The 24,202-nt window shown below is 38.9% G+C and overlaps 1 protein-coding gene across 1 annotated transcript in view; it reads right to left on the bottom strand.

Moving 5' to 3' along the window:
• ADCY9 (adenylate cyclase 9) overlaps nt 1-24,202 on the bottom strand; it is a 108,288-nt gene that overhangs the window by 32,542 nt on the left and 51,544 nt on the right. Inside the window, exon 3 of the mRNA XM_006913876.3 lies at nt 448-638. Coding sequence (XP_006913938.1) covers nt 448-638 — 191 coding nt within the window. The remainder of the gene's footprint in view (nt 1-447; nt 639-24,202) is intronic.

The raw sequence follows: 24,202 nt of genomic DNA, 5'->3' as shown, positions 1-24,202 counted from the left end.
AAGTTTACCCACCCACACCAACAAAATTTAAAATAATCATAAAACATCAGATTTCAGGAGATGTAGGAATACTTGAGAAAATGGTCTCTGAAATAAGAGACCAACTATCTCTCCAGTAAGATGCAAAGAGCATCGCCTTTACTATCATGTATCATTAGCTTTTAGAAATCCCAAAAGACATCATAGGTCACAGAAAAAGAAAATAACAACTTGAGTGAGAAGCATTATTATGCAGTGTAGAAAGAAAATGGAAGTGCAGAATAAAGCAAAAAAAGCAAAGATATTAAAAATGCAAAATGCTGCTGCCTTTATACTACATTAAAAAATAATAGAAACCAAACTGAAGGGCATTCCAAGCTGTCTGCTACAGACCTGAAGACTATTATTTCACATGTTCTACTGCAGAATTAATATAAATTTTAGAAATAGGAAAAAAAAAAAACTAACCTTAAGATTATCAAAGGTTTTGACAGTCTGCGCCAAGTCACTGACACTCCCTGGCGATGCTGTCCCCTGTCCCCTAGGGCCTGAGGACACCCGTGAGCCGTCAATGACCTCAAAGCCCGAAAGCAAGGCCTCTGAACAGCTGCAATGAGACTCCTTCGCTCTCTGACCCGCTATCAGGTATGTCTTCAAACCTATGGATAAAAATTACAGTCAGCACAGGTTGAAACCACCACTGGTTGAAAAGCAGCTCCATCTTGCTCTCTGTGTAGGACATGCTCCTGAAAAGTTGAGAGTAAAGTGAAAATGTGAATATGTCATATTTTACTACTGACTTCCATCTTTTCAGAGACGCACAGACTCAGAGAGAATGTCTGCCTCCAAGACACACTATTTACTCACATTATGTTTTCTTTAAATGATGGCTCCACGTTTTACCTTAAGGGGCTGAATGAACATTAAAATTTTCCTCCTTGAAAGGGTCACACGATTTCTTCGAGACAGCAGAGCCCATTGATGGTGGACCCTACACATTTCTTGGGTTTATTTTGATCTGTCAATAGCAGTTACTGACATTTATAACGGTTGGTCTAGATGTAAGGGTGATCTAGAGTACTAACCATTTCAGCTATGTCAGGGATTGCAAAACTACCATGAAAAGTGAGACCAACAGGGGTAATTAAAACCTCCCTGCATTCAGATTTATCGAGTGTCTATTTTCTGTTGGATCCAAACATTCACAGCAAGAACATTCTGCTTTTGTTCAGCTGCAGTCTACATGAATTTTATACTTTCACAAAATCCTCATTAAAAAAATAAGTTGGTTAAATAGACAATTAACCTACATCTTTATGATTCTCATTAAAAGCTAAAATAACACACTAATGTATTCTACACTATTGAGTAGCTGTAACAGGTGGGTAGGTCCCTGTTCTGGGTATTCAGAAGAACTATCACTGGAAAAATAATGAGATTTCCAGACAGAACTCAAGGAATTTCTGAAAAAGAAGTAGACATTATTTAAAGAAATCCATTGTTAGCCCTTATTGGAATTTAACCAGGCTACAAATGTATTTGACAGGATGACAATGTAATTTAGTCAATAAACATTTATTTTAGGCCTAGTGTATGCTCTACATGGAGAATAAAATCGAGGACATAACAGGGTCCCTGACTTAGAGAGTTTAAGCTCCAGCAGAAGGTGGTAATGAAAAGCCATTGTGGAAGGATGTGATTAAGGGATGATGTGTCTACAATGGCTGACCCGCACAGTTTTTTACACACAGTACATATTTAATAAATGCTTTAAAATATGGAAGATTGCTGGGAATAGGCAGTGTTTTAAGTCATAATGTGACAAATGTATCAACCAGATAGTCTCTGAGCAGTGAGCATGCCCTAGGTCCCTGGGAGCAACAGGAACACCTGAAATAGAAGTAGAAAGAAGAGGCTGGTCCATTAAAAAGCAAATTGGACCCACTTGGCAATAATAAATAAATGCTTTAAAATTAATAAATCAAATAACTGAGGGACTAATCAATACTCCTTAATTATTTTATAATTACACCATTTCATCACTTACTCTTTCTTCATCTCCTCTCTCCTCATAAAAATATTATATGGTGTATCTTTTTAAGTTAACTGTTCTGAGAATTTGGCAAGAGTTCTTAAGACACCTAGAGACATCCTAAAGTATAGTCAAATTCCAGGTGGAAATCAGAAGACTTAGATAATTTTAGATGCTAACTGATCCCAAAGGAGATTGTTACATGTTCACTCTTAACTAAGGTCCTGAAGTTCCTTTTTTTCTCCAGCAAATATACACACCCCAGTTTATGTATAGAATCGATCACAGTTATAACTAATTGCATGTATAATCCTGAATCAGAAACGTCAATTGGAATACAGCAAAGAGTAGAAGTACCTTTGTATGAATTTCTCAGGCTTCTGTCACAGACAACACTAAATTGGTTATGTCATTTTGCCTTGGGAGAGTCAAAAAACGCAACCTCTGTGGGCTCACCAGAGAGAAGTCCTATTTCTGACCTGTCTTGGAGTCTCCGGGTTGGCAAGGCTTATTCCTGGTTCATCAGAGACGTGCACAGAAAGGCTGGTCTCTGGAGCTGCTCTAATGGTCTCTCCCCTGACTCCCCAGCATGGCAGGTAAATAGCCTGGAAGCCAGTGGGGAGAGAGGTCCGAGGGAGCACAAGAACACATGCTGCCACTGCAGAGGGCCACCTGGGAGACCAGAAGGGAAAGGACATTTTTTGATTGCAGGGAGTGAGAAGCTGCTGCTGACTGGAGAGGTTTTCCATTACGTCTGCAGCTGGCCCTGACCCCAGAATAGCCTTCCCCGAGAAATGCCCCTGGCTCCGGGCTCCCCTGGAAGCCGGGGAAGCCAGAGAGGCCCTGCTCTTAGCAGTCAAACCTAGGAAGGGCCCTTGGTCAAGTATCTGCCTATCCCCTACCTATGCAGCTCTGGACTTGCAAGAGCCGGTGAAGGAGGCCTTTCCTGGAGGTGTGACTGCTGAAGCAGAGAAAAGGCTGAGCCAGCAGACCTGAAAGACCACAGCCTGAGTCCCACTGCACATACATGATGCTGAAGCCAGCACTTCAAAGCAGGAGCACACCCGCCTCCAGCAGGATGGAGCAATAGCACCAGCTCTACAGTCTCAAACTCGGGTGCCTTGGGGTGCACACCTCTGAGGTTTCTTATTGTTACTGTAAATTGTGATCAACAAGTCACTGTTCATTCATCGCTTATTAAGCACTTCCTGTTTACCAGGCACCGTGATGGATGCTGGGAGGATAAGCATGAACATGTCAGCCATGACCCCTAGCTATATGAGGCCATCATCTGAAGAGGGATCTAGACAGCAGGCAGATGTGACTGCCCAGTCCCAAGACGTGGCAGTGAGCATGCTCTGGGAAGCAAAGGACGATGGTACCTTGCAAAGACTCAGAGGTGAGGGAAGGCCTCCTGGATGAAGTACCCTCCAAGATAAGGACTGAAAGATGAAGAGAGGTCAGCCCAAAGAAAGCCAGCAGAGCCAGGGGCTAGGGAAGCCATCATCAAGTCATAAGTGCTACTAGTCCATGAACATGCCTTCCAGAAAGGGAGCCTTTGGCAAGCATAGTCGAAGGATGGAAGTGAGTTTAGTGTGGCTGGAACAGAGAATGTGTATGGGGGAATAGCCAGAAATGAGCTGGGGCTGTGCAGGTGCCATGTAGACCAGCTCCAGGAGTCTTCATGCTGGAGCAATTGTGGGGATGGAGGGAAAAGTGGTGAGCAGACACAAGGCTGAGGAAAAGCCAGGGAGCTGTGAAATTGCCTGCCACAGTGGATGGGAAGAGAGTCAAGAAGTAATGGTGAGAACAAGAACCTACTCCCTCAAAAATATAGCAATAGCAATGCTTCTACGCCAGGCTTTGGAGTGATGGGTAAGGGCCTGGCTTCTGCAGAGCAGCCTCAGATTCAGGCTCCACTACCTCCTCACTGGAGTAAGATATCCCAGTGCTCTGCATCTCTGTTTCCTCATTGTGAGGTGAGGCTAATAGGACTCACTCCACGCAGCTGACGTGAGGATTAAACAATTAACACACGCAAAGGCTTAACAACAGTGCCTGGCACATAGTAAAAATTCACATTAGCTACTATTATCAATGTGGATGTTTGACTTGTTTATCACTGGAGTCTTTTTTATGCTCCTTCTATGTACAAAAGCATTTGCTGAACAGTTAAATCAATAATTGCTCCAAATTTGTTTCTAACTTGAATTTTTATTTAGGGAGCCCCCAGTGACCAACTTGTATTGATGACACAATACTTCTAGTGTTCCCAAGGTCGAACATACATATGTGTCCATGGCAAGCAAAACTGGTGAACAACTTAAGTATTTTTTTACTTATGCTTTGCTATGGAAAGCTAAGTTTAAAGCGAAAACTTTGTCTAAACTGGAGAGACACTGGCAGAGCTTAGATGCTGGATGTGAAATATCCAGGAAATGTATCAGGGTTGGGTGACTGAGTTCCAGCCTTGTCAAGTCTAAGTCAAGAGAGTTTATAAGAGATAAAGATTTAATGAGTAACCACACACGTGGGCCCTGGGGTCTAAGTTCATTAGAATGGCTCTTTACAGCAGCTAAATGATTTATTTTGTTAAGTATCGTGTAAACAGGAGAATAATTAATAAGATTTCTTATATTCTTTCCTGGTAATTTTAAACCTCACCAGCACTGACGCCTTTTACTAGTTTAATTGAGTACAGAGGATGGGGGGTGGGGTACACTGGGCTCCTATCTGATGGAGGAGCTTGCCTGTGGCTGCTTGAGTGACATGGTTAATATTCTTAAGCCTTCTTAAGTATATCATCGATTCTTTGAGGACAAAAACTGTGCCTTGCACACAACCAGTGCTTAGTTTTGGTGAAGTGAGTGTAATCTAAGTGAGTGCCATAGTCTAGTTTGGAAAAAAAAAGACTATTCTGGCCTCCACTCTATATCATGATCTTTTTCCGTGGGATGCTTGCTTTGGAGTGAGATATCCTCAATCACCAAGAACCAAGGACCTGACTGTCAACTCAACAGAGGAGAATTATCAGGAAGGAAAGGATGTTTGGAGACACAGCCTTGGGAGCTAGCAGCATAACAAATGCCTAGAAACTTGCATTACCAGTAATTTGAAATAATAAACATAAGTTTGGGCTAGTTTACGAACATTCTAAAAAGTTATTACACTTTGTATTGCATTTTTCCTCATAATTAGGTCTGTAATGGCCCAAGAGCATGAGGATTATTTAACATAAAATTAGTCAATAAGGAAAATAATGATGAAATGTGACCTTAAATCTTAATCTCCCAAATAATCTGGGCCTACAAAATTATAGATAGGGTATTTTATATTATCTATTGCTCCTGATTAAGAAGATCAAATGTTTTGGTGGAAAAAAATTAACATTTTTCACCTTGTTGACATTAAAACAGTCTGGATGGGTTTAAGCCCTTTCTAGTCCTACATAAAGTCTAATCACAAGGACTGATTCATCCTTGTTGTCCCAACACTTGACAATAAATCACAAGTCCCTACAGCAAATGGTTACTAGTGAAACTTAACATCTTTCTAAAAAACGGAGTTCCAAGCAATAAAATGAGACAGATTTGCCCAAGCAAGTAAAAGAAACAAAGGTGGGCACCATGCTTGTTTAATTTGATCTTGACTCAAACTTTAAATGAACAAAACAAACTTTTAGAAGAACTCATGCGTGCACATGCACATACACACATTCTACACCCTGCTCCTGGAAAGAATGGGTGCTTTCTGCACCCTGCTCCCTCTCTCTGCCAGTAATGGGTAAATGTGCTGCCATCATGGCCAAATCTGAGTGACCAGACAACCACTTAGTGACCACAGTCCTGTGCACTATCTCTTCTTACCTTCTATATTTGTCATTAATAAATGCTGTCCTGCTAAATGCTATATTGCTGAATATTAACACTGGGAGACTCCAGCAGTAACAAAATTCAGAGACTCACTCTTCCCACCTCTAAAAAACTCCTGAGTTATGGTTTAATACCATAAGCCTTCACAAAGGCTACAGAAAAAAGTTCTTTGAAAGATAACATTTGGCATGCCCATGAACAGCCTACCAGGTAGTATCTCATTCATTCTTTTGTTCACTTGCTCATTCATTTACCAATATAATGAATTTTTGAGTATTTACTGAGGGTTAGAATGTAGGCTAAGTGTTGAAAGAAATGGATAGGAAAAAGAGTACTCCAGTTTCAGAAACTGAGTACTGATGAAAACTGTGACTTAAACATGTGACTTCAGTTCCCTCATCTATAAAATGGAAATACTAGTAACATAATAATACCATTTCTTAGGGCTATTGTGAGGAATACATGAGGTAATGTACATAAAAAGGGAAATATAAAAGGGAAAGGCAATGCTTCTTCTTAGTCTTCAGGAATACTTGGGAGTAATTCGGAGTAAAGGGAGGAAGGACATGAAGTAATGCTCATAAAAATTAAACTGGAGAGTGGAAGGATGGCAGTGAATGTGAGGACAATAAGTGACGACACACATCTACAAGAAGAGAGGATTACATGCATTCAAGTCTACGTGCTGACAGGATGTTAGGAAGTGACAAAAGGAATTTTACAGTGAATTTTAGAAAATCAAAGAAAAATGAAGGTCTACAACTATCTTAAAATACAATAATATAACAGTTTAAATAATCAGAAGAGGCTATGAAACAAGAGAGCTAGAAGTAAAGATGTTGGGAACTAAAATAGATTAACAACTAACAAATCGTTATTCATCAAATGATAAAGTGGAATGCCATCAGACAGAAGAGAATGTCAGGTTACATCTGAAGCAGGTACAAGAAGCATCACAGACCGTATTCTCTGCCTTAGAGAACTGAAAGATAACAGTTAATTTTAAGATTTTAATAGTTAATAGTTACTCTAATATTTAATTTTAAGAGTTGCAGATTTAAGTACGAACATAGACAATGGAAAAAAGATTCTAGAAAAAAGATAAATGAAAGACTTAATTTAAAGTCTGAGAGTGGGTGGCAGCTAAATAATTGAAAATAAAACCGAAAAAAGGGAATACATTGAAAACAGAAATAAAGCTATGTGATTCCAAGTGAAAGAAGCCAGTCCCAAAAGGCTACATACTGTATGATTCTATTTATATGAAATGTCTGGGATAGGCAAATCCATATAGACAGAAAGCAGACTAGTAGTTGCCAGAGGTTTGAGAGGTAAGGGTAGGTATAGGGAACAACTGCTAGTAGGTACAAGGTTTCTTTTTGAGGTGATGGAAATGTTCTGAAATTAGATTGTGGTGATGGTTACACAATTCAGTGACTATACTAAAAAAACCTACTGCATTGTATACTTTAGAGGGGTGAATTGTATACTTTAGAGGAGTGAATTGTATAGTATGTAAATTAAACCTCAGGCAAGCTTTTTCTTTTTTTTTCAATAAAGCTATGTAAACTTCAACAAGATACAACCATTCTCAGATTCAGAGAAGAAATAAAATTAAGTTGGTAAGAAATACACTATCCTTGGGAATTCAAGGTAATGAAATGGACAGTGGCAGGTAAAAGAAAAATATTAAAAATAAAGGCTTGAAAATAGATAATAGGGTAGAGCTAGGATGGAAAAACATATAAATAAGAAATAAGGCTAAGTAACCTTGATGAAACAAACTATCAACAGGGCCAGAGTTTAGAAGTCTGGAAGAAATTAAACGAAAGTTTGACCTTCACGAGTTATCTCCAAGAATCATCAAATTTGCAACTCTCACTGTTGCAGTATAGCCCCAAAGAGCTGGGCTGACACCCAAGCTGTCTTCTTAGACTGCCAACCTGATTCCCCTTGACAACAAGAGTTCACCACACAGCACAGCAAGGCTACCTGAGTGTCACACCTGCTTCTTTGCTACCACATAGCAGAAGATTCAGGCTTTCCCTGGCTGCCTTGAACACTGCTGTTTCCTTTTCATCCAATGAGGACATTTATTTACAAAGGCATTTTCTTTTGACATAGGGGTGATGCTACCCACATTGACACTTCCTGTGAGCATCTTCAGCTGGGAAGAAAGACAACATAGGCAATCTCACTCTCCCCCACCTGGAAACTTCACATTATGCAAAGTAAAATATATAATTCTTATCATTCCTGACTGGCCTTTCCTGGGAGTAGCTTACACCAGTGCCTTCACCACCTGTTACTTTGTGGAAATGTTTGTTCCAGCTTCTGGCTTGCTCCCAAATCATATTTCTAACACAGTCACATGTTTGCTGTGAATTTTCTCACTTTTCAAATCAACCAGTTTTCAATTTGAATTAAGGCCTTGTCTCTTTTGATGAGTGTTTTGCATACTGGCTGGGGGCAGTGACTGGAACAGTTCCCCAAACTGCATTTTCTTATTCCCATAGAGCACATGGCAGACTTGCTCAAGCCATGTAACTGAGAAACCCAAAATCTCTACTTCCTGATCAAGAAGCAATATCTTCTTAGATATCTCCAACTTCTCTAATTTTGTTTCAGCCCTGGAGGTGGTCTTTCTTTTTTTGATCTTTCTCAGAAGAATCAAAGTTGTATATGTGTTGTATGTTTTTAATAATCTTAAAAGAGTTTCTGGACATTAGATGAGAAGTCAAAAACAGGGCCACTCTGCCACTTCAGAGGTCACGGGCTGGGTGATTTGCTCTCCCACACTAGCCTCACGCTGCATGGCATGTGGCTATAATTTATACCTCAAAAAAATCACAACTATGTTGTAAGCCCTCAGATAAGCAAAGCCGAAAGCGAAACCCAGGCAGTGAGTAGTGAGAGCCCATATATGAGAAGAGGATGAGGGATGGGGGGTCCTTGGGGCACATCAACATGCAGAGATGCAGCTTGTATGAAAATGTGACCTGGAGCTGCACTCAACAGCCATTCATTCACATGAGAGGGGGGAATGAGTCTTTAGAAGTTCCCTTGTCTTAGGATGGAAAGTGGAGCTCTGCTACAGATCCTAAAGGACAGGTGGAAGTGGACAGAGGCCCACACATTCAGACTCAGAAAAAAAAGGTAGGTAGGTCCCCAGTCCAATAGAGGTGCTGGCCTCAAACAAGACAGATAAGTATTTGGAGAAGAGGAGACATAAGAGCAGCTAACATTGCGGAAAAAAAACAATACTGAACAACACTAGACTACATAAGAACACAAGGTCTGAGGATCTAATGTAAAATGTGGTGACTATGGTTGATGATATAATTAAAATCTGCTAAGAGAACAGAGCTTAAATGTTCTCACACACACACAAAAGAGGTGTGATGTGAGGTGATGCATGGGAATTTCCTTACTTTTCAAGTCAATCAGTTTTCAACTCATATTAAGGTTTTCTCTCTTTTGATCAGTGTTTTGCATAAATGTTAACTAGATGAAGGGTATCCTTTCACAATGTATATGGATATCGGATCACAATGTATACTTTGACTACCTAACAATTTTATTTGTCAATTACATCTCAATAAAGCTGAAAAATTAATTGAAAAAAAAAAAAAGAAACAGACAGAAATACACCAAAATACTAACAGGACAACAGGATTATGAAAAACATTTACTTTCTATATTAGAAATTTATTTCATTTATTTTCACTTCCTATATTAGATTTTTAAAATTAACTTTATGTTTAAAATAAGCATAAATTTTTGAATTGATTATAAAATATTTTAGACATAGAAACATGTAAGGAAAAATAAACTGAAGACTCATGTCCTCACCATCTAAGAAACAAAATGTCACCTGCAGTTTTCGGGTTCCCTGTGGGTCTGCCCTCATTGGAAAGCCTTCTCCCACACAGAGGGGTGATTATCCTGAATGCCACTGCCACGTTGCTCTTTCCATGCATTTCTTTAGGTTTTCACTACACACACACACACACACACACACACACACACACACACACACACACACAATACTAAATATACAGCCTTTTTTAAACATGCTTTTTAAAATTTACATACATGACATCATTTGACAAGTATTCTTCTGAAAGTTGCCTTTTTATTGTCCAGCAATGTTTGAGATTCATCTATATTAATATGAGAGAACTTTGTTCATTTACTTTCAAAACTATTAGGTTTTCCACTGAATAAATACACCACAGTTCAAAAAAGAAAAACTGAAAGTATTAAGTAACACCAACTATAAAGTCTGTGTTCTGTTAAAAATAAGAAAGACATATGATAATAGAGTGAATATTTAACACAAAAATACACAAAAATTATACTGATTCAAAGAATATATCATAAATATAAATTTAAGAAATAATTGAAATTTGTGGAGACCAGTGAAACAAAATTAGGAGAGAAGCTCAAAGAGGAAAGAAAAGTTGCTGAAAACAAGGCAAAAAAAAAAATCAAATTCAGGGAAGATGCAGGCCAGGCACTACAAAAATCATATTAAAATGGAAAAAAAAAAATAGAGAAATGAATACAGAGGTCTTCAAATTATAAGTTAACAAGGCCGAGAGGTGACAACTCTATTATCCCTGGTTAAGGAAATCCTCATGAATTCCATATATTCAGGCCAACATGCCTGCCACTTATCAAAGTTAAAATGTACAGGGAGTCCCAGGGAATAAACTGAGACCAGGCTGACTCATGGCTCGGTGAAGGTCAGATAGTAGCCCAATCAGGTCAAGAGTTCAGCATTATGGCTCAGTCTCAATATTTAAGTCATATGCAGCTGGGCTTAGAGGAGTTTAAGAGGTGAAACCAGAAAAGAAAGTTCCAGATAGTTTCAGAAAACTGTAGAGGCTTTCCTCAAACCCCTGAAAGCAACTGTAAGTGATGAGATAATACAGGAAGTGGGTTACAGCAGTGTATAAAGAATCCAGACCTGGGCTGTCCAAGAGAACTTTTCTGTGAAAATGGAAATGTGCGATAACGTTAGATAACGTCAGTTCAGTAGCCACTAGCCGCGTGTGACTACTGAGCACTCGAAATGAGGTTAGAAGGAGTGAAGAACCGAATTTCTAATGTTTTTAGTTGTAACTTAAATTTTAAATAGCTACACGCAGCTAGCTGCTACTATATTGAACAGTGATAATCTAGATCCTTCCTTATTAGTGGAAAGAAATGAATTAGCAACAGAAAGCTCTTTCTTATCTTTATTAGATAGAAAAGAGGTTAAGAACTATGAAAAGAAGAATAGGTGGGATAAAGAGGAAAACTAAATGTGAAGCCAGTAAGTATTAACTTTCACTTATTACAGATGACATTTAGTAGCAAATACAAAGATGAAATTACTCTGTACACTAATAACAGTAACAGCCAATTGGAAAATAGGATAGAAATAGACACTATCAAACAAAATGGTAGATAATCTCTAAGAATAAACCAACTGAAAAATAGGCTAGAAATAGATACTCTATCAAACAAAATGGTAGATAATCTCTAAGAATAAGAAAACAGGAGAGTTTGGAAACATTGAATATATTTTTTAAAAACTTAAAATGGGTTGAAAAATTGGTTCGAAAATCTAATCCAAAGTCCATCTATGTATAGCTCAACCTTGCTTGACCTATATTATTCCTAAAAATGTTTTTAATATGAATATTTACATGATATGCCATATTTTCCACTTTTTATACACTTGAAAATTTACTACGTGATTTCTAAAAGCAGTTTATTAAAAGAACACCAAACTCTCTGATCTTTCACACCCATTAAAAGCAGCACATGTAGTAAAACACACAACTGAACAAATACCATTTCATGGGGGTTCTCTCTGACTCCATGGGGCTTGAATGTTTAACTAGGCACACAGCCACAATGCTAATAGGATTTGGCACAAACCAACGAGGCCAGGTTGAGAGAAGGTGTTTCAGGAGCAGTTACCGTACTGCCCCTTCTGCTGAGGCCTCACTGAAGCAAGTAAAACTCATCTGGTCACCTTGGTCAACCTCCCCTCTCTTTCTGCCCCTCGAAGATCCCATTGCCTTCAAGGTCCTCTCCCTGCTGCCAACCTATGTCTGAACATCCGCCAGCAGTCCATGTGATCACAAGTTTTGTGAGCACTGTAAAATCACACATGATGTGGTGCTGTGAGCACCAAGGACCACAAACCACGGTGGTCAAGGAATTAACCTCTGGAGCTGACTGATTTGCATATTGCATCTTCCTGACACGAATACAGGTGACAACAGTTTGGTCTCCCCATCATATCCCAGAAATTCCTGCATTGTCAACACCCAAGGTTTCTATAAGGTGCACACAATGGTGCCTCTGCACTGAAACGGCAGGTCCCAGCAGAAAGCTCTGCATCATTTGGGGATCATAATGAATCATGACCTTCCTGTTGGTTCTTTGAAATACTTTAAATTCCTTGAGGACCCATAATAACACCTTTGGAAACCAGCCAGTGAACTATGGATTCTCAACCCGATTAGACCCAATGGCTCTTTTTTATTACGTTTTTATTACATACTTAATTTATTATGTCCTCTTTACCATTTTGAATAAAATTGAATTCATGGATAATATATAACCCTTAATCACTGAAACCATCAAAAACACCTCTAACAATTTCCCAAATGGCCTTCTGCATAGCTTTTCATCAAGTCACCTTAGGATACACCAGTGGGTGCTTGGCCGAGCCTCATGCTCTAAGAGTGGCCATAAGGCCTACAGCCCTCTGCTCATCCTTCTCCCTGCCAAGACAGAACCAGCTTGAAGGATATCTGAAAGACTAAAGATTCCACAATGCTGTACATGTATGTGTATCTATGACATAATTGTATATATGTGAAAATGTCTGTATATATCTGCAGCAATTTAAAAGAAAAAGATTTCTAAATTTATTCTATTCATTCTTTCAATAGATAATGAGCTCATGAAATCTGCCAAGAATGAAGTTAGGCTTATTACAAATGCTAATAATACCTTGCATTTGACTATGCCTTACTAACCTCAGTACCTACAGTACCTAGCTCAAGACCTAGCACAAAGGGCATTCAAATACATGAAGAACCAAATCACATCTCTATAGCAGTGGTCCATTTGCAAACAGCATGAACATCAAGAAAGGGCAGAATGAAGCACCACAAGTACTGGAACTTCTCTGGAGACCAAATTATATGGTAAACTTTCCTACCACAATACAGAACAAGGAGTTATTTATTTATTGATTCTCTCTGAGCACCAGCTATATGCCAAGCTAGACACTAATGATAAAACTGTGAGTGTGACATTCTTGGTCCCTGACTGCATGAAACTAGCACATACAACTGCACTAATCACCAGCTGTGAATAAGGACCATGAAGAAAACTAAAGGTTTCTGCTACAAAGAACAGTAGTGAGTGGGGCAAGCAGTGGGGAGGCTGGTTTGGATATGGGAGTCAGGACGGCCTCTAAGAAGAAATGGTGTTGAAATGGAGACCTCCGTGGTGAGAAAGAGCTGATCGTGGTGTGGGCCTGGGAAAGACCACACTGGATGGAGGGATCTGTGTGGAAAATATTGCCATGTCTTAACCTGGCTAAAAGAGGACCACTGTCTCTGAAGCAAAGTGAGGGAGTAAGTGTGACATTCAATGAGGCTGGAGGGTGGGCGGGGCCAGGGAGCCACCAAAAACAGTCTGAGGTACATGCTAAGCCATGGAAGGCCTCAGCAGAGTTTTAAGCATGGGAGGACACAATCCGATTTTTTCTTTTTTTGCATTTTAATTTTTAAAAAAACTTTTCAATTTAAACTAATTTTAGACATACAGGAAAGTTGTAAATACAGTACAAGGAGTTCCTTTAATTTCTCACCCCATTTGTCCTAATGTTAACATCTTACTGTACTATGTCAAGCACAGAGCAATAATGAAGAACAGAAAATTCATCTTGGTACAATATTATCAATTAGACCAGCAGTCCCCAACCTTTTGGCGCCAGGGATCGGTGCTCCTATGAGAATCTAATGTCTGATGACCTAAGTGGAGCTGAGGCAGTGATGCTAGCGCTGGGGAGCGGCTGCAAATACAGATGAAGCTTCACTCACTCACCTGCCTGCCACTCACCTCCTGTTGTGAGGCCCGGTTTCTAACAGGCTGTGGACCAGTACCAGTCTGCGGCCTGGGGGTTGGGGACACCGGAACTAGACTGCAGACTTTATTTAAATTTCACCTTTTTTTTTTTTTTTGGTCTGATTTCAATTGTAGGATCCTATCCAGGATCCTATATGACTAGCTTACTTTTTTAAAAACCCACTCAGCTGCAAGTGGTGAATGGCTTGGGAGGCATCAGGAGTCATATCAGGGACTCATTTCAAGGTTGTTGCTGTGGTCCAGGCCAAGGGTAAGAGTGGCTCAACCTAGGGTGACAACAGGATAGAAGCAGACAGACTCAGGATATAAGGTCCAGGCAGATCTGATAGGACATGCCCACAGACAGATATGGGGATAAGGAAAGGGAACAAGGATGACTCTCCGGGTTCTGCCTTCAGTAAACAGATGGATGAGACATTTACTAGGTGAGTAAGACCAAGGGAGGTAAAGGTTTTGGGGGCAAGATCAGAAGCTCAGTTCTGAACCCTTTAAGTTTAAGATACCTGTGAAATCCCCAAGTGAAGATGTGAAGGAGGCAGCCACATCATCCCAGTTAGAGGGGACACCTAGGCTAGAAATGGAATGTGGCTACTACCACCCATGGAGAGGATGACAAGAGGAGAGAGGGCCAGGAAGTAAGCCTGAGGACCTTCACTGTCAAGAAACAGTCGGGGAGGGGATCCAGCAAAGAAGTCTGAAGAGGACAAGAGGGGTCGGAGGACAGTTACATAAACAGGATTCTAAGGAAGCCAAGAACAGAGAATGTCTCAAGAAGAAGGAATGGATCACCATGTCAATGCTGCTGAGGGCTGAGTACAACATGACCAGAAAAGTGACCTACGTTTGGCAATATGAAAATTGACAGTACTACGCCAACTAGGGAGGCACTGGGCTGGTGGCAGCACAAGCCAGCCTAGGTGAGCTGATGTGTGAGTAGAGAAATGGAGAAAGCACATGTGGTCTATCCTTTAAAGAAGTCTGGCCGTGAAGTATGACAGAGAAATGGGGTGATGTGGCACCAGGGAGGATTAATGCAGGGCAGAGAAAGATGCTAGAGAATGTTGTGGGCTAACGAAATGGAGAGGAGAAAGATGTAGGAAAAGGAAAGCAGCTAAAAGAGCAAAGTTGCTGGAAAAGGGAGAGAAGACAGAACCTATAACTCAAGTGAAGTGACTGACATTACCAGAAAGAGGCAATTTTCTGTAAAGGAAAGAAAAAAAATAGACACCTGTATTTGTAGACTTCTGGAGAGGGAGAGTGCATTTGGTTTGGTGGGAGTGGGGGCAGAAAAGTAGGACACTTTACACACGGCTGTGGCTGAGAAGGTATCACATCAGGTGATGTAAGGTTCAGATTGGTATAGATGCTCTCAAGGGAAACTATCTAGAGCCTTCAAGACCATGGTGCCACCAGCTGTACAAATGACAATGGGGGCTAGCTCTCTCAGAACAGCACTCAGAAAGCAATGAAACAGCAAAGGCACAACTAAGGCACCCAAATATCTGTTGAATATATATGTAAATGACGAATAGACAAGTTAATGCACCAATTAATCAACTAAAAATTAAAGCCCATTATGAAAGCAGAGTGAGAGGAGAGTGGATTAAAGTGATATGCTGTGAATGCCTGGAGATTAAGTATATAAAGAACTCTTACGGTAAATAATAAACATATAACTCATCTTAACAAAATGCAAAGGGTCTGAATAGACATCTTTCCAAAGAAGATATATAAATGGCCAATAAAGCACATGAAAAGATAATTCAACATCTTAGCCACAAGGGAAAAGCAAAGCAAAACCACAATGAGATACTTCATACCCACTAAGATGGCCTTAAAAAGACAGACAATAACAAGTGTTGGCAAAGATGAAGAGAAACTGCAATATTCACACATTACTGGTGGGAATGTAAAATGGTGCAGCTACTATGGAAAACACTCTGGCAATTCTTCAAAATGCCACACACTGAGTTACCATATGAGTTACCAATGATTCTACTCCTAGGTATATACCCAAGAGAAATGAAAACATAGTTCTACACAAAAATATGTATACTAATATTCATGACAGCATTATTCATAACAGCCAAAAAGTGGAAACACCCAAAGATTTATCAACTGATGTTCTATCCATATAGTGGATAGCTATAAAAAGGAATGAAGTTTTGATTCATGCTACAACATGGATGCACTTTGAACCTTATGCTAAATGAAAGAAGGCAGTCGCAAAAGATTACATACTGTATGATTCCATTTCTATGAAATGTCCTGAAGAAAAACAAGCAGAAAGACTTGTATTACAAGATTCCAATACCTACAAAGCTATAGTGGTTCAGACAGTGGAGTACTGACATAAGGAAGGGCAGAAAAATAAAGAGCAAAGAGTTCAGAAATAGACTCAAACATATGGGCACCATTTGTGACCAAAGCAACACTACAAAGCATGGGGAAAGGAAGGCCTTTTCAAAAACTATACTCAGCTCAGAGTGGATATCTGATGCTACCCCCAAGGTCCTCGGCTGGTAAATATGCACACGAGAAAATTTTCGACATCATTAGCCATTTAGAAAATGCAAATTAAAATCATGACATGTCACTACACATCTAGTAGTATGACTAAAATGAAATATACGGACAATATCAAGTGCTGATAAGGATAAGGAGCAACTGAAATGTTTATACATTGCTGGTGGCAATTCGAAATGGTATAATCGCCCTGGAAAAATCTTCAGCAGTTATTTATAAAGCTAAACATACACTTACCATATGTCCCAACAACTCAAATCCTGGATATTTACTTTGGAGAAATTAAACCTTATGTTCACACAAAATGCTGTTCACAAATATTTGCAGCAACCCTATTCATAACTGCCAAACCCTGGAAACAACCGAAATGTCTTTTGGTAGGTGAATAAACACACAGTAGTGCAACCATAGGATGGAATACTGTCCAGCATTACAAGGAAATAACTACAGATACACAACAGCTAGGATGAATCTCAATCTTTCATTTATACTAAGTGAAAGAAGCCAGTCTTAAAAGTTTACATATTGCAGATTTCCATTTCAATGACATGCTCCCAAGGGCAAAACTATAAGGATAAATAACAGATTAGTTGTTACCAGGGGGATAGCTAGGGACAGAAGGTGGGTCTATTAAAGGGGTCAACACATGGAAAAGATTAGGAGTGAGGGGTGGAGTTGGATCTGTTCTGTGTCCTGATTGTACTGGTGACTACAAAAATCTATACATTTGTTAAAAAATTCATAGAACCATACACCAAAAGAATAAAGTCAATTTACGAATGGTAATTTAAAAAATAAAATTATAAAAAAAGGAATTACCATACAACCTTGCAATTCTAATCCAAGTCTCAACTCATGAAAAATGAAAACATTTATCCAATCCAAAACGTGTACACAAGTATCCAGAGCAGCTTTATTTGTTATAGCCAAGATATGGAAATAATTCAAATGGGCATCAGCTGGTGAATGCAGAAACAAATTACAGTCTAGCCAAACAATGCAATTTGACTTATCAATAGAAAGAAACTGAATACTGATCCATGCTAGAATACAGATGGACCTCAAAAATAATATGCTAAATGAAAGAAGTCAGATGCAAAAGATCATATACTGTATAATTCTAACTACATAAAATATCTAGAAAAGGCTATCTGTAAGGACAGAAAGTAGATTCCTGGTTGTTGATTTGGTAGTAGGTACTGGCTGCAAATGAGCATGATGGGCCTTATAGGGTGATAGAAATGTTCTAAAACCAGATTATGGTGATGCTTATACAGCTCTAAAAATAAGGGAATTGTACAATTTTAAGAAGTGATTTTATGTTGTTTAAATTATACCTTAATAAACTGTTTACAAAAATAGTGCTTAGACAATGAGGTATCTATATTTTTTAAATGATAACTTGACCCTACTTCAAGAATACACACAAAAAATAATTCCACATGGATTATAGGTATAAATTTAAAAAGCTAAACAATAACATATTTAAGAAATACAGAAGAATAATTTCATGACTTCAGAGATAAAGTTTCCTAAATAGGACACAAAATTCATTAACCTAACAAAGGAAAAGACTATTGCATACCAGGTTGAGCCATATGTAATTGCCAATGTTTGACCATTCTGATCTACAAAAATGGCAACTTCTTAGTAGAAAGGCAATAGGTACTTGCCTCATGTATAACTGGCAGAAGGCTGGTAGCCTAATTATAAAGAGCTCCCCAAAAATCAGCAAGAAAGTAAAACAAAACAAAAACAGGCCACTAAGTAGAAAAATGTTCAAGAATCTGAACATCCACTTCACAAAAGAACAAATCCAGATGGTCAAAAGACTAAGAAAAGGCACTCGATCAGAGAAATGCAAATCAAATCAGGGAATCGAAAATTAAAGCTACCAAAAGAAACTCCACACACCCAGCAGATTGGCTAAAATTTGACAGACTGACAAGCACTGTTGAGGATGCAGAGCAACAAGGGCTCTCATTCATTCACGACTGGAAGGAGGAAATACTAGCAAAGGCGTTGGTAAACAGTCCAGTATCATCTACTAATGCTGAAGATACTCATACCTTATGACCCAACAATTCCACTCCTAGCTATTTATTTACCCAACAGAATTGCATGCAAGTGTGCACAAGGATACAGTACATACATATTCAAAGGAATTCTGTAGAAGCCAAGATGAGAACAAGCCACATGGCCATCAACAGTAAGATGGATAGACAGATTGCCATACAGTGCTACAGAGAGTATGTTACAGCAATGAAAATGAACAAACTCCAACTATAAGCAGCAGGGATGAATCTCACGAGCAAAATACTGAGTGACAGGAGCAGCCCCAAATGAATACTTACTACAGGTTCCATTGATATGAAATCCAAACACAGGAAAAACTAAGCCAGAAGTCAGGATGTGGCTGCCTGTAGGAGGAGGGAGTGGGTAGTATTGACAGGTACACAAGGTGGGGCTTCTGGGATGCTGGCAATGTTCTATTTCATCTGGGTAGTTATGTGGATGCATTCATTTTGTGACAATTCTTCAAATGTATACTTACACACTCATGTGTTTTTGCTTATATGTATTACACTTCAATGCAAAAATTTATTTTTTAAAAACAGGCATCCAAATTCTTCAAAAAATGCCAACATCATAAGACAAAAAAGGCTGAGGAACAAATAAAGGAGAAGACACACGTGCTAACTAAATACAATAAATGATCCCTGATAGAATCCTAAATAAAAAAGAAGAAAAGCTCTAACAGATACTACTAGGCAACTGGGGAAATCTGAACACGAACTATATATTTGATAAGAGTATTTTGTTAACATTAAATTTTTTGAGTATGACAATTTATTCTGTCTATACAGGAGAATGCCCTTGTTCTTAGGAAATACGTGCTTAAGAATTTGATGGTTCAAGGCCACGATGCTTGAAACTTACTCTCTAATGATTCAATGGCTCAGGAAAGAAATAAGAGGAGATATACACACATATACACATACACATATATACTTGGATATAAAGGACATACATTATATGTATGCATGTAGTATAAATATATACATACAGTTAGAGAGAGAGTGAAAGAAAATTTGACAATGTTAACAATTGTTGAATCCAGATGAAGGCTATATTAGTGTTCATTACACCACGCTTTCAACTTTTCTATAGATCTGAAATTTTTCAAAATAGAAAGTTGGGAAAAAAGCGAAAGCACACCCCAAATCTGGCAAAACAAAACAACCTAAGCCAAGTGTTTAAGGATGCATACTTGAGTAAGAAAACCGTAAAAAGAGAAGGATGTGACCCCGGGGTCAAGGCAAGACCATGGTTACCTCCGGCTGGCAGCATTCTCTTTTTAAATCTGGCTGATAGATACGAGAATGTATACTTTGTAATAATCAGGCTTCTGCAGTCTTCGGCACCATATTTCATAATTTTTACAAATTGTGGTTTTACAAAAGAACAGACTGTGCAAAGTTTAGTTTTGTGAGCAGTTTTATAGGAGGAAGAGAGAGCAACCTAGCTACTGAGTTCCAAGCTGCCATGAATTTGCCACTACACTCTGCCAGCCCCACTGTGTAGCTTCTGGTGTGGTTATACAATCATGACAGTGCTGTCGCCTCTTAGCTGCCAAATGTTCTCACAATTTGGTTGCTACAAAAACACACCTAACTTATACTGTAGACTGATTTATTAAAGGTGTTGCAAGATGGTTGTTTTTCTGGAACAAAGATGTTTTCCAGGAAGTTATTTTGCCATAAGTCACATATAAATACTAACCAAAAAATATTTAAAACTCCCATAGGTTTTGGTCCTTAATTCTTTTCTCTTGCTATTGCTACAAAAGTAACAGAAACAAAATATTTATTGTTTACAGCTGCTTGGAATTTAATTCCAAATGACTTGGTCAGTAGATTCGTTTACTGCAGAACTAAATATGCAAGACTCCAAATTGAGGACAAATTCTCTCCACATACAGGATGGAGGAACCCCTGAAAGCCTCTCGTTGAAGTCATTCTTGATAAGCTGACAACAGTATCTGTATTATATTTCAGCTCATGGACTCCAAAGCCAAACTGCCTGGGTTCAGACCCCACACAGAGTCTTAAGGCTTTTTTAAGTGATACTTACTCTCTTTGTGCCCCAGTTTCTTAATGTGAAAGGACATGATAACCCTCCTTTACAGGGTTTTTATGAGGATTACGTGAGTAAATATTCATTAAGTGCTTAGAACTGTGCTGGGCACATATAAGCATCATATCAGTGTTTCTTAAAAGTCAATATTCAAATAAATGAGAGAAGTGGTGGTACATAGAAATAATCTAGCTTAACAACCACACCCAGAGAACATGGTTGAAAGGATAAAGACTACTTGAAAGGAATGAGATGTACAGAGAAACAAACTACTTCAGAATTTAAGAGCATGGATTCTAGTGTCAGGCTGTCTGGTTTTAGATATCAATTTTATCACCTTAAAACCAGCTATTATTTAACTCTCTGTGCCCTAGCTTCCGGGTTTGTAAAATTAGAACAATGAAAGTTCCTAGCTTACAGGATTGTTGCAAGAGTTAAATAATAACATAAAAAACGCCTAGCTCATAAGCAGCACTCAATAAATGTTTATTACTACTAAACAGTTTATTTGTGATATGCTACCCTATAAAATAAATAGGGCTGTGTACCCTATTCTTGTCAGTTCGAATATTATATTACCATTTGTTCAATAGTTTAGATGAAAACATAAAAAAGCTGTTTGTCGCATATGCAGCAAAGGTGTTAGAGGAGCTGGAGGACTGATGGCTGCCCCATGCCAACAAGGTAAGCCAGCGGATCACGGACAATGCACTCAAGCTGCAACGGTTCCTCATTCCCCTGCACTGACTTTCTGAGTGTGAAAAGAATGTGGCTGCTGCTTCACTTCTGCCTCCTACATCTTGTGCAAATTGTCTCTTATGTTCCAAGCTACATACAGAGCCCCTGTTTAGCCAAGCTAACACAATATCTACCACAGTCCACCCCTGTCACCTTGGCACATACATATACCTTTTTTTAACCATAATTTCCAAATAAAGTCAGTCATAAAATCAGGTCCCCACCTAATATAATGCAACTATCCCTCTTAAAACCCAAAATGTGCTAACCCTCTCTCCAAAAGAGGATCCAAAGTCCCTGTATGCTCATTTCTCTTCTAGCTGAGTCATTTCCCCCTTTGATAGCTTGTGAAATAAAGAGTGGTCAATGTTCTGACATAAGGCTGGAGAGCTGATAGAACTCTAAGGTATAACCATGAAGATTCACTGCCGATCCTGCCAGGTACAGAAGGAAAAAAAGCTTTCACCAGCATACCAGGTGCCAGACATGATTTATTTCAGCAACAAAACCACATCTGGCACAGAAGCTGCAATAGGAGCCACCACCTAGTCAAGTTTATGATAACCCACTGTCATTCTCCAAGGTCCATCCGTCTTCTACACAGGCCAAGTAGTAGGTTGAACAAAAATGTGGTAGGAATCATCACTCTTGCATCTTTCAAGTCCTAGATGGTGGACTAATCTCTGCTATTCTTCCAGAAATATGATATTGCTTTTGGTGTATTATCTTGATAGGTAGAAACAGTTCTAGTGGCTTCCACTTGTCCTTTCATGCCATAACAGCCGTCACTCCAAGAAGCTAATGTCAAAATTCTGCCAGTTGCTGAGTATGTATATTTCAGTTATGCATTCTAGAACTCGAGATCGAGAACCACAGAATAGGTTATAATATCTTAACAATTATTTAATACATAATATGTAATAATGTACAAGTATTAAATATTATATATTGTACTTATTCTGAAATTGAAGAAAGCTGACATAGGTGTAATATTGAGTGATTAATTATGCACGCTCACTCAAAAGTTGGCCATACCCATTCATTACACACAAAAACACAAAATACACACACACATTCTAGAATTACTCTGCGCAGCCTGCGTGCATGAGAAGCCAGTCACACGTATGAGGAAAGAAAGGAATACTGAGTGGCTTCGTTCTCTCATGGAATCCTCATTTTTTTCTTCCTTCTCAGGGAGTCTCATTTCTCTTGGCTTTCTTCTGATTTCATTTCATGATTGCCTCCCAGATTTCCAACTTCCCAGGTTTTGGCCTTAAAGATCTCCAGTCCCCTTTGTCTTCACCAAATATAAGCCAGCTCTTCATAATCCGTGGTGTCAGGATTAGATCTTTGACCTCCTCTCAGTACACAGGATAAGCACCTTGTACCTTCCATATCTCTCAATAGGTTGTTTTCCAGCCACAAACTGACAGAAAGCCTTAGAATACAACCCAAGAGACAGTGCTTCTCACGATCACATCATAGTAAACTCTGGTCCTCTCTAACTTCTTTGAGAACTCACAAACATCCCACACATCCTTACGAGTTTTGTGCATAATGTTTTGACTAACGTAGGCCACATCTACCAACCACCTTCGAGCAGAGACCTGTACTACAGGGGATCACATAACATTGAAGAGAAGTATGTATTAGAATGCAAGAGAACAGACATGAGGACTGTCAGCTGGCACCAGAAAGGAAACAATTGGTTTAAGGCTTTCCCTCATTTTTAAAATCTATATAACTATACAATCTTTACAGTATGAAGTCTCCACAGTATCGTTTTGGAAAGGATGAACAGAATAGTTAGATCTTATCCACAAAGCTGCTTTTCTCCCGTTCTCTAGGGCATTCCTCAATCATCAAAACCAGAGGGCTTTATGTAACTTTTTTCTCTTTCTTCTCCCTTACCATCAAGGCCTGTCAAGTCTTCCTTGAATCTATCACCTTTACTCCATCCACTGCCTGAATCTTTATTTCTTTTGGGTACTAGCTTCCTAACCAGTCAACTGCCTTTCAGTTTCTCTTCTTCCAAACACCCTCTACCCTGTCACCCAACAAATCTTGCTCTAAAACTCCCAATAGTTACTCTTTTACAAAAATAATAATAGCAACAACTACTACAACTAACATCTAGAGAACACTTGCGTGTGAAACACTGAGCTAAGCACTTGACGTGCATTACTATCACATGTTACTCACAGGAGTCTTATGAAGGAGGTACTATTCCAAATTAATGGTAACAATATAGCATCCACTCCAATGTGACACAGACTGCCATTCTAACTCCATCTCCCATGTCCATTAGCTTCATCTCTTCCCTATGTACTTGTAGCACAAGTTCCCAAATACCCAACATGTTGTCAAATTTACATGCCCTCATACTGTATCCTTGCCTTTTTAGGTGTTCCACTAATGTTCCAATTCTTGTCTTTTTAAGTGTTCCAATTACACTAAAAATGAATTGAGTGCAGGATTTCACACTTGAAATTAAAAATTTACTTTTATTAAACTTAATATGTTCTTTGATATAAGTAACTCCAACTAGGGCTTTAATCTAGTCTAAAATTTTGCTTTGTGTGAACAGAGTATTTTACTAATAATTTAAAGGTCTTTTATGTTCCAAGGCAGATAGTCAGAGCCCCTAAAACTGAAAGTATTTGAAAGATCTAGGTTTTAGGACATTATACTATGCAATTAACTCATACTATGGTGGTTTGTCATACATTGTTAAGACTTTTTTTCTTTCTTTTTT

Source organism: Pteropus alecto, unplaced genomic scaffold (genome assembly GCF_000325575.1).
Source record: "Pteropus alecto unplaced genomic scaffold, ASM32557v1 scaffold44, whole genome shotgun sequence".
Lineage (NCBI taxonomy): Eukaryota > Metazoa > Chordata > Mammalia > Chiroptera > Pteropodidae > Pteropus > Pteropus alecto.
Note: the sequence above shows the minus strand (reverse complement) of the source record. Positions and strands in the feature narration are given on the sequence as shown.